The 11,696-nt window shown below is 31.1% G+C and overlaps 1 protein-coding gene across 1 annotated transcript in view; it reads left to right on the top strand.

The window, feature by feature from the left end:
* Positions 1 to 1,460: 1,460 nt before the first annotated feature.
* Positions 1,461 to 11,696, top strand: part of LOC106471746 (phenylalanine--tRNA ligase alpha subunit-like) — a 31,218-nt gene continuing 20,982 nt past the window's right edge. The window contains exons 1-5 of the mRNA XM_022400355.1: positions 1,461 to 1,613; positions 3,501 to 3,638; positions 7,123 to 7,224; positions 9,476 to 9,594; positions 10,010 to 10,102. Coding sequence (XP_022256063.1) covers positions 1,476 to 1,613; positions 3,501 to 3,638; positions 7,123 to 7,224; positions 9,476 to 9,594; positions 10,010 to 10,102 — 590 coding nt within the window. The 5' untranslated portion in view covers positions 1,461 to 1,475. The remainder of the gene's footprint in view (positions 1,614 to 3,500; positions 3,639 to 7,122; positions 7,225 to 9,475; positions 9,595 to 10,009; positions 10,103 to 11,696) is intronic.

Raw genomic sequence — 11,696 nt, 5'->3', positions numbered from 1 at the left:
AGTGAAGCCGTTAATGAAGTTACTACCACTGATGTGACTGTTTCCGATAATAGGACAGTTCCTGATGTAGCAAATGAACCCCACGTGGAGCAGAAGTCAGTACGGAAGAAGATACGTCCCGTAAAATTATGAGACTTTGTTGAATTTTAGTTTTGTGTTTGCAAATTATGTACATTTAATTAAGTTATTGTTAATTATCTATTGGTTTAACTTAAGTTGCTATTGTTCGTGACGAACAATACAAAGGAAGGGGCAGTGTTACGACAGCGGAAGTTACGAGACGCTGGTAACACGTAATGAGTTGTTGCGTCATCGAGGTCACGTGTGGCGCCCTCTAGTTTCTAGAACTATCTTGTTCCTTCATGAATGCTCTAGTATTTACTTGATGGGGTGGTCTGGTATATATAGGAGGGGGACAGCGTGACGCGGTAATGTAATGTAATGTGTGTATAGATAGTGAGTAATTGAACTGCAGTCAGAAGTATTATTGACGTTCGTTGTTATAGCGTTTGTTTAGCGCGATTGTTGAAGTTGAGTGTATCGGTAAAGTTATATTCGGAAAGAATAAACCAGTTTTATCAAGTAAAGACTTGCGTCGTTAAAATTTCGTCGGAACGAAGTTACGGAAAAATCAATTAACAAACGGAGACGTAACAGAGTATTTCGAACGTTCCTGAAGGCTGGAGTGTTTGCTAGACACGCACTCTATTTTGTATACATAAGACCGGTGAGAAGTGACAGCATAGATAATCGAATTCCAGATAGGCAGAGGTAGAGACGGACAATTGAGTTAAGCACGGTAGTGACCGGAAGTAACGTGCGTGAATCGATGTGAATTATAGCGTGGGTTGAAGTTAAAGTGACTGTGGAAATTAAGTGTATTGCAAAGTTTTATTGAGAAAGAATAAACTAGTTTTATCTAAGAAAGGACTTGAATCGCTAAAGTTTCATCGGAAAGAAATTATACGGAAAATTAACAAACGAACAGAGACGTAACAATATGTTATCACACTTTATCTTAACTACACTGTCTCGTATGACCCTGTTTCAGTCCTGGTAATGGTCTATCATCAAAATAAACCTGGTATAACTGTATTTCTATTTTTTTTATCTGTAAACTGTGCAACGAAAGCCCATCCTTTATCCATATGAAGTAAAAATTGTGAAGTTATTGAGAGAGGAAAGTCCAGAGTTTCAAATAAACTTTTTTAATTCTGGTAAATCTCTTGATATAACTCTACATTACAATATTCAGCTGATCATGACATAAGTATGAAATTTAATAAATGTTTCATATCTAAAAAAGAATTTGTGACACAAATAATAATTTAAATTTATGTATAATTACAATGTGTCTTTATCGACAAATTTATTAATAAAACCGCGATTATTTTAGTACCTTAAATCGTGAATTTTGATGTTTACAGTTAAAACTTTAAACATTTCCCATATTCTGTTAGGCTGATGTAACCACAATGGCGGATACCACGACACATGTATTGGAACATCTCGCTGAATGTGGACCAATAGACTCTCTAACTCTTGCAGTAAAATTGGGAACAGATCATCAGCGAATTGTAGGAGCAGTTAAGAGTCTACAATCACTAGGAAATGTAAGTTTTTTTTTGTTCAGTTTCACCCAAAAAATAGTAATTTGTATGGTACCGAAAGTGCCACGAGTATCAAATCCCCTACATGAGTACACCGTATAATCACATAAAGTTGCTGTAGGTAGCCCAAAACTGAAATTATCACTGATGCAACGTAGCATTGATATTCATCTGTTCAGTCAAACTCTTGTCTCGGGTTTTTCTTTTGTTTTTTTATTATGAACCAACCTTTCAGGTCCCAGTCAAAATGTGTAACGCTAATATTGAATCATGTGAATACTAACTAGTACTAGTAGCACTATCATGCTGTAACTTGTAAGTTGTAACTGAAAAATATTGTATTTCAAACCATGGCTCATGAGTCATATGAAGATTGTGTAGTGTTCAAACTTCAGAATTCTTACAGCTCCCGACCCAAGTCTAAAATTGACCTTCTGATAAAAGAAACCTTGCTGATTAAAAAAAATATTTCCTCTCTAGAGGGATGTTGCAAAGATGTATTTCTCAATGTCAAAATCTGTCATATGTAGACTTTAATGGATTATATTTTAATATTTTGAGTAACAGCTACTTCTTTTGGCTCAAGCCTTGAAAACTGAATCTTAGTAGCTAGTGACACTCTTGTCTCTCTCTCAACAACATGCAATTTAAAATTGTCCTAATTTGATTTTGTTACTTATGTTCTTACATTTGAATGTAATTTTTAGTCTGCTTATAAAAGGCTAAATTAACTGCTTTACAGAAGAGTACTTAGCATTGATAGAAGTACTTATATTTATTGCTTATTTAAAAGTTTTCCTTTGTGTTTAAAAAATAAATCACAAGTAGGGGCAGTATGTATCTATTAGGGACCATGTGCAAAACTTATTTCTGGGGCCCCTACCACTATTGCTAGTAGGGATGGGGTTTTTTCTCCTACATGTATTTAAAATACTTCTAAGTTGTAGAACTACAGAAGCTAGCCAATTATAAAAAGTAATTTCTCTAATTCTAAAGACTAATAAAAACTGAAATAGTTTCAATTTTATTTAAAATGATTTTCTCTTTACAGAGCTAATACTGAAACACAGCTTTGAAATACGTGTTTACAATAATAGTACACAACTTGGAAAACATTTTTACACAACTTTGAGACTTGATTCAAAATTATTTTGTTTTTGTCATGTCAACTCTGTGTGCAAGGTCATAGGACAAGTCACCTTGGATGTTTTATCAGGAAAGACAAAGGCTTGAAAATTATGACTTTAGTTGCAACTGGAGAGCTAGGGTCAAGTATAGGTTGGTAATAAGTGCACCAGATTATGGGTTAACAAAATTACTAATGGGGTCATGGGGTGTTCTCTGTCCAATGGAATGTGTTGTCAAGGTTAGTACTATAAAAAATAATCTCTACTTAGTTTAATCATATTAAAAGAGTTATGAGTTCCTTTTTTTTCATATTTCTATTAATCTCAAACCACCTTGCAAGTTCCATCATAAGGTAGAAACTTGGCTGCTGCTTTGACTCCAGTGTAGTTGCATGTTCCAAAAACCACCACTGATCGTAAGGTTGAAGTTAGTTAATGTTTATGCTCATCAGAGTATAGAATCTAGATATAGAAGACAAAAAGCAAAATAAAGTCCTCTAACTTTGTAACTTATTTTTTCCCTTACTAAAGTATATTAACAGCTTTTCAGTCTTAACAGTAGCTTTCCATGTCACATTATAAAGGTTAAATAATATCAAGATCATTAAAAACATAAAATTTAGAATTTAAACTAATGCATCCTTCTACTTAATTTTAGTAATGTGTATTTAATAAAGGTGAATGTACATAGGCTTATAGAGTACTTTTTGGTGTGTTTGATGTTTCAATATCTTTATAATAGACATACATGATATTTATGCAGGTTATTACTGCTGAACAACGTAGCAGTAAACAGTGGGAATTAACAAAAGAAGGTGAAGAAGTGGTTGAAAAAGGAAGTCATGAAGCATTGGTATATTATAATGTTCCAGAAGAAGGGATTTCACAGAAAGAGCTAATGGTGAGGTGGTTTTTCATTCATTTTATGATGGTTGTTATTATGTTTATACACATTGTGAGGCAGTATTCATTCATTTTGTGATGGTTATGTTTATACACATTGTGAGGTGGTATTCATTCATTTTGTGATGGTTGTTATCATGTTTATACACTTTGTGAGGTGGTATTCATTCATTTTATGATGGTTGTTATCATGTTTATACACTTTGTGAGGTGGTATTCATTCATTTTATGATGGTTGTTATCATGTTTATACACTTTGTGAGGTGGTATTCATTCATTTTATGATGGTTGTTATCATGTTTATACACTTTGTGAGGCACTATTCATTCATTTTGTGATGGTTATGTTTATACACATTGTGAGGTGGTATTCATTCATTTTGTGATGGTTGTTATCATGTTTATACACTTTGTGAGGTGGTATTCATTCATTTTATGATGGTTGTTATCATGTTTATACACTTTGTGAGGTGGTATTCATTCATTTTATGGTGGTTGTTATCATGTTTATACACATTGTGAGGTGGTATTCATTCATTTTATGATGGTTGTTATCATGTTTATACACATTGTGAGGTGGTATTCATTCATTTTATGATGGTTGTTATCATGTTTATACACATTGTGAGGTGGTATTCATTCATTTTATGATGGTTGTTATCATGTTTATACACATTGTGAGGTGGTATGATCGACACTGGGTGTTACTGAGGTTTTGATATAAATCAATTGTGATTTTATTTAAATAAGATGATCAGATATTTTGTCGATAATCATCCTATGTTGAATTGTAATCTGGTAGCAAGTAAAAGAAAAACTGACAATTCAAGAGTCAAATGCTCAAGAATGTAGATCTTGGGTTTGGATGTTGCTTGAAATTTGGTTAGAGCTTATGAAAGTGCTGTGAGGCTACAGAGTGAGGAAATATTTCAATATTTTATTTAGTCTGATCTAGCAAAAGTTTAAGGAAAAACATTAGTTCATTGTATTTTAAATAAAGAAGATCAAAGAAACATTTCATGTTTAGATTTCTTTCAGAAACTTTTAATCAAACTTTATTTTTTTTTTCATATTAGCTTTAAACATAAAATAAGCTTATCAAATGAGAATACACTTTGCCAAATAATAAGGTAAGGGTGTTTAGGTAGAATCTCCCATTAAAAATGTTTACAATTGTGGACTGTAACAATAACAAAAGTTCATTCCTGGCATTAGCTAAAAATATAGTGAAAGACAAACAAATAGATAGTGTAGTTTATTATAAGTGATTTCGTTTCAATAACTTGTATGAAATCAAAGCAAAAGAAACTACATCTACAATAAAATATTTTGTATGTTTTTATTAATAATTTATGTTTTTAAATATAAAAATACTACTGCTTCATAATAGGCATATTTGAAATCTTTGACAAGATAAAATGTCTTCCCGTTATAAGTCTTAAAAGTATAGTTACACTATTAAACCTCCCATTGCACAAATTTTGAAAATACTATGGAATAAATTATCTTTGAATTTCTTTTTTAAAATAGGTCTGCTATTATGCACAAAAATGTTTTTGTGAAATATATTTAGGTACATTACCTAGATGAATTAACAAAAATAATTGTCATGGTTTATTTAGACTTATTTGGATGTAAGAGCATTCAGATACAGAATTGAAGCATTTATTAAATGTACATTACTGTGTGCAATAAAGGTTTAATACTGTATTTGAAAATCCTTTATTCACATGTTACAATGTTAATCTTGAAAAAACAGTGTTTTGGTATTTGGGTGCAGCTTTTAAGATGTTCTATACATGCACAACAGTTTTCAAACACTGTGTCAAGGCTTAATATTTGTGAGCTTGGAATGAATCTATCATAGCCATAAAAGGTTTTTCCAGTTAAAACAAGTATTTTGTGTTATATTTATCCTGTCTATGCAATTAGCAATTTTTTAAAATAAAATACTTACTATTTTTGACTGTATTATATGATTATTTTCCAATAATTATTATTCCTTGTACAACCCAAGTAATCCCAGATATAATTTCTCAAAGAAAATTATAAAAATTTTGTAATCGTTACAGCATTTTAGTTTTTCTTGTTCTTTTTAATCTTAAGCAAAGACGAGTAAGTTGTAAAATGTTAGTAACACTACAGTTGCTATATCCAGTGCCAATGGAGCTGTTAATCACACTACAGTTATTATAACCAGTGCCAATGGATCTGTTAGTCACACTACAGTTGCTATATCCAGTGCCAATGGATCTGTTAGTCACACTACAGTTGCTATATCCAGTGTCAGTGGAGCTGTTAGTCAATTTACAGTTGCTACAATCAGTGCCAGTGGAGCTGTTAGTCACACTACAGTTGCTATATCCAGTGCCAATGAGGCCCTGACCAAGATTTTGTACCCATCCTATTACATGTTATGTTTTAGGACATATTGGCCTGATGCAAATTCAAGCAAAATGAAAGTCTTGAATTGATAAAATATTTTTTCTTTGACAATCTTTGTATAACTTGTATTGTTTTATGATAAAAATTAAAAATTGGCATAAACTCTAATTATAATGAACCCATAATAGCAGGGTTAATTAATTTTAACCATGATTCCGTAAGATGCATACCCCCCCTCTCCAAAAAAACAAAACCAAAAAAAACTTGCAACATCTAGAACCACGCTTTGATGGCATAAATTATTCTTCTTATCTCCTTTTCTACTGTTAGTCTTACTCTAACATATTGTTACGTCTCCGTTCGTTAATTAATTTTCCGTAAATTCGTTCCAACGGAACTTTAGCGACACAAATCCTTTCTTGAATAAAACTGGTTTATTCTTTCCGAATACATCTTTACCGATACACTTAATTTCAACAGTCGCTCTATAACAACGCTATAATTCACATCTTACGTGGCCAACAATATTCTGTCCGCATACATTCAATTACTCATTCCCCCGTCGCTTCATGGTCGGTCTTATATATACAAGACTACACTATATCTAGAAGGATCACAAGATTTCTAGAAAGAGGTGGCGTGATACTAGTCACATGACCTTGCTAACGCAACAATATTTAATGTTAGGCCTATCACTTCTACGGTAGTTAACTTCATGCTGAACTTTTCCTTGCCCATAATCTTACTCTCTTTTGCTATTGTCTGTCTGCTATTTCTTCTTGTCTCACACTATTTATATATTTATTACTTAATCATCTGTCCACCTTCTAGAAATCTCTATGTTCTCAACATCAGTGTATTGCATGCAACATTCGATAGTCTCAACATCAATGAGTTATAAACACAACTTCCTACAATGGTCAGCTTTTAACTCTTATTATTACCACAACTAAACAACAATAAATCATTCACTCAAAAAATAAATTAATCAATAATATCTAAAGTAAACAGTCTTTTATATCATGACAAAAAGCATTCATAAAGGAAAAAATAACATGTTAAGAAGTGTGTGATAGTAATATTTCACTTTATTTACAGCAAACCATTCCAAATGCCAAAGTTGGATTCAGTAAAGCTATGTCTGCTGGCTGGCTTATGGTAGATAAGACGGCAGAAGGAGGCCCAAAGATTAGAAGAAAGGTTTGCATATTTTTTATAGTTTTTATTTTTTACTTGGTGTTTAAGTGATTCAGACAGCTTATTTTCATCTTGTGTTTTCTAAGAAACACAGATAATATTTTGTTGTCAAAATATACCTGGATCTCAAAAGAGAGAGATTATTGATTACAGGTAGCTAAAGGAACATTAATTAGTGTATGAACTTTAGCTGGCATGCAATAAAAAAAGTTATATCTGACTCAGATTCATAATAGGTAGGTATGTGTTATTTTTAAATACTAATTTTCTTGAATGTTGCATAATTGGATATGTTTATTTTTTCATTTCTGAGAAACATGGGGGAGGTAAAAATTTCCTCTCAAATTAAAAAATCTGTGAACAAAACTTCTGCTGTTTTACATTCTATTGGGTTTAGACTTGTTAACATTCCTGTTATATTATCTTTGTTAGCATATGACTTCTAACCTTGATTTTATATGAAAGTCTGTATTTTTAGTTCATTAAAATAACGGAACAAACAAGCCTGACACGTAAATGCCCAAACGAGGCCTATAATAATTTATTACCTGTTGCCTGTGTGATAAAAATATGCATGTTGTAAAGCACTTATATATTATGTTCTCTGATTCCTGTTCTCCCATGTATAAAAGCATTAACATATTGCAAAGAACTGACTAAAAAGTTAGGTGAAATCACTTATTTTCCACTTAAAATATGGGGGGGGGGCATATGAATCCCACAGTAATTAGTAGGATTAATTACAATTTTGGTGGTATTTTGTTTTACTCACATTATTTTGTGGATCCTGTAATGAAAAATAATTCATGCACAAAAAAGTTTTAAAGACCAGTGGGGTATGTAGCCCATCCGTAATTCAACTGCCCAGCGGTATTCATACATTACAATTTGTATTTATATTATATGATGATATCAGCTGGACACTAGTAAATTTACATGTTTTTGAAGAACTTTGCACTATTCTGTTATTTATTGATTTTGTGTTTGTGGCACATATTTTATTGGTTACAGAGTTATCATTTTTAGCACCTAATATTAAAGTTATATTATTATTAACCTTTCACCTAGATAATACATTATTTTGACACACTTTTAGTTTAAAGCTCGTACTGAGATGACTAAAAATGTTATGAAAAAAAAACTGGTGTCTAACGTATTGTTACATTCCTGTCAATAATTTTTCAGGATACACAACTAATTAAGCTTTCAGATTTTAAAACCTGGTGAAATTTTTAAAAGATAGGTAATTAACAAGCAGTTTATGAAGTGCAAAATAGAAATTTTGTACCTGTTTGAGTTTACTGGTTTCACTGTTGAAAAAAGATGCATGTTAATAATTGCAAATAACAACACCTGAACTAGAAATGTATGAAAAGAATTTATGTTAATAATTGCAAATAACAATGCCTGGACTAGAAATGTATGAAAACATTCATGTTAATAATTGCAAATAACAACGCCTGAACTAGAAATGTATGAACATTTTTATGTTAATAATTGCAAATAACAATGCCTGGACTAGAAATGTATGAAAAAGATTTATGTTGATAATTTCAGATAACGACACCTGAACTAGAAATGTATAAAAAGTATGTATGTTAATAATTGTAGATAACGATACCTGAACTAGAAATGTATGAAAGCGATGTATGTTAATAATTGCAGGTAGCGACACCTGAACTAGAAATGTATTGGAAAGATGTATGTTAATAATTGCAGATAATGACACTTGAACTAGAAATGTGTGAAAAAGATGTATGTTAATAATTGCAGATAATGACACTTGAACTAGAAATGTATGAAAAAGATGTATGTTAATAATTGCAGATAATGACACTTGAACTAGAAATGTATGAAAATAGAAGTTGAGAAGTATATTTTAAAAATATTACCGAAAAATCTAGTTTTAGAGTTTTTGAAAAGTTTGAATTTGTTTAGTGGTCATTTATTTATTATCTCTGAGAATCATAATCATATTAGCACAAATTAAATAAAAGTACTTAAAACAAAAATTCATTGAATGTTTATATACACTATGCAGGGTTTTTATGACATTTGCAATGCAACTTGAATTGTAGTGATATATATATTTCAAATTTGAGTATCTCAAAATTCAGAATTTTTTTAATTTATGAAAACTATTTTGAAAAATTTGCTGAAGTTTTATGTTGAGTGTTTACAATTTTATAGGTTACTTACCACATTTTATTTTTGCTTTATATAACTATTATAACTACTTGAACTTCATTTTTAGGTTGATAAAATTCATGATGATGTGCAAGAATGCCTATTAAAGTTTAAGAACATGAATATTGATGACATCATTGAATCACAAAAGCAAGATTTCAAGAAGAGAAAGCTTCTACAAGAAGTGTAAGTCTTTGTTTGTTAATTGATACCTGTGTTATAATTGCTACTCCCTTTATGTCACATTTAGATCTTAGAACTTGTGGAAATGTAATTGAAAACATTTTTTTAAACCAAACTGTTTTAATGTTCAGATTTTATAACAGTTAATTTCTTTATTACATGTAGTGTTTTAATTTTTAAATATATTTAAGTCTTTGTGAATGCCTTCTTTGTTATTTTTGTGTCTTTGGTGGCTTATAACAAGCAAGTTATTGAATATATCAGTGTATTTATATAGTCACAAATTTATTTTTTTAGATTAAAATCATTAAGGTTTGTGTGAAACAGTAAATGTATGTTTCATTTTGGAATAATAATAATATTCAGCTAAACTTTTATGTTATATACATTTAATAATTTTCTTTTTTGTGTGTTTTAGTACAGTGAAAAGCTATTGGCTGGAAAAAGGACCACAATTTAGTTTGACTGTGGAAAAACAAGAAACGGACTTAACACCCGAAATGATTGCTACGTAAGTTGAAGCTAATTTTTAAGTTTCTGTTGTACAAGCCTCGTTTGTTTTGGACAGTGGCAAAAGAATAGCTGGTGCAGCTGCACATGAACCACTCATTGAGGGGGGGGGGGTCTAGCTGGCTCGAAAGTTTGAATTATTATATATTCAAATGTATTAATTTTCAGAGCCATCCAACTCACTTAGAGTTATTTATTCATGCATTCATTCATTTTACATTCTAAGGGACCTACTTTTTTCTTTTGTGTTTACTTGGATCACATTGTTACACACTCTGGTGTAAAGTCTAGCCATTCTAACTATTCTAAAAGTGTTGGGAATTGATGCTGAATTAAAATAAATCATCGGTTCAAAGTCAACTTTACACCATAAATAAGAGTGAGTGTGGAAGTGGAATTCTTGACTGCAGTTTTGTGCTAAAGTACTATTTGCTTTATTTTATAATATGCAAAAATGGAAAAAGAAGGGAGAATTGCTGTTGGCTACAAAAAATATTTTTAAAACATGACTGAGGCCAAAAATGCAGCTGATAACAGAGACGATACCGAGCAAAAGAGTGGGCCTAGTTCCATTGGCATTACCCCAGTAGGGATGGACAGCTTTGAAATGAACTTAGCTAAAACTGAAGAAGAACAAAGCAACATATTAGAAGGAAAAGAACTTGACATTGACAAAACAACTGATGAACCTGCTGTTCTCCAAATTGATGACAAACATCTCACAGACAGAGGTAATTTTCCTTTAATCATTACAGACAGCCAAGTAAAAGACATACAATATTGCAAGGTCCATGTAAACCTAATGGACCATTTTCAGGAGACATAAATCAAGAAAACTGTTGTTTCTCCACAAAGTATTATCACATTACAACAAAACTGCTGCATAGTTGGCATTGTTACTCTTTAAAATTAGATTGTAAATATTGTGCACCCTGCCAGTTGTTTGCTGATCATATTGCACCTTCACATAAAACGTGGCATGGGTCAAAGGACTTAAAGATTAGCATTATTTAACTCTCTCAGGATGGACTCAGTCCCAAGAACTGTTCTTATAACCATTTTGTGCTTGTTGTAGTTTTAATGCTATAACTCTTATGTTACTAAGCGTACCTTCACAAAATTTTGCAGATTATCAGTAAACATTACAAGGCTTTCGTACGGAAAATATCGTACTTCTTTATTAACTTTTAAGATTTTTTTAAAGTAATGTTTTTCTCATGCCTTTTTTCTTTTTGAATGTTAACTATCCAACATGCAAGGTAATTTTCATTTTAAGATTAAAAATACTTTATGCATCAGAAAATGTTCAAATTTCACATGCAAAATCCCTCTAACCTCCAGATAATTATCAAATGTTTTTAAGAAAAAACTTTATATTTTATCTGTTATTTTTGCTACAGAATCTGTGTTTGGGTTTGGTCAATTTGACCAACCTCATAACCACCATAAAAATTAGGAAATATGAATTATACTTTTTTCATTCCAGAATGACTACAGATTATAACATGAAAACACGAATGCTTAGTATAAATAGCTTAAATCTCAAAAAATTATACATTATATATATATATATATATTTATTTATTTTATTATAT

This window comes from Limulus polyphemus, unplaced genomic scaffold (assembly GCF_000517525.1).
Source record: "Limulus polyphemus unplaced genomic scaffold, Limulus_polyphemus-2.1.2 Scaffold4831, whole genome shotgun sequence".
In the NCBI taxonomy this organism is placed as follows: domain Eukaryota; kingdom Metazoa; phylum Arthropoda; class Merostomata; order Xiphosura; family Limulidae; genus Limulus; species Limulus polyphemus.
The sequence above is the reverse complement of the archived record's forward strand: the minus strand, read 5'-3'. Positions and strand labels throughout refer to the sequence as shown.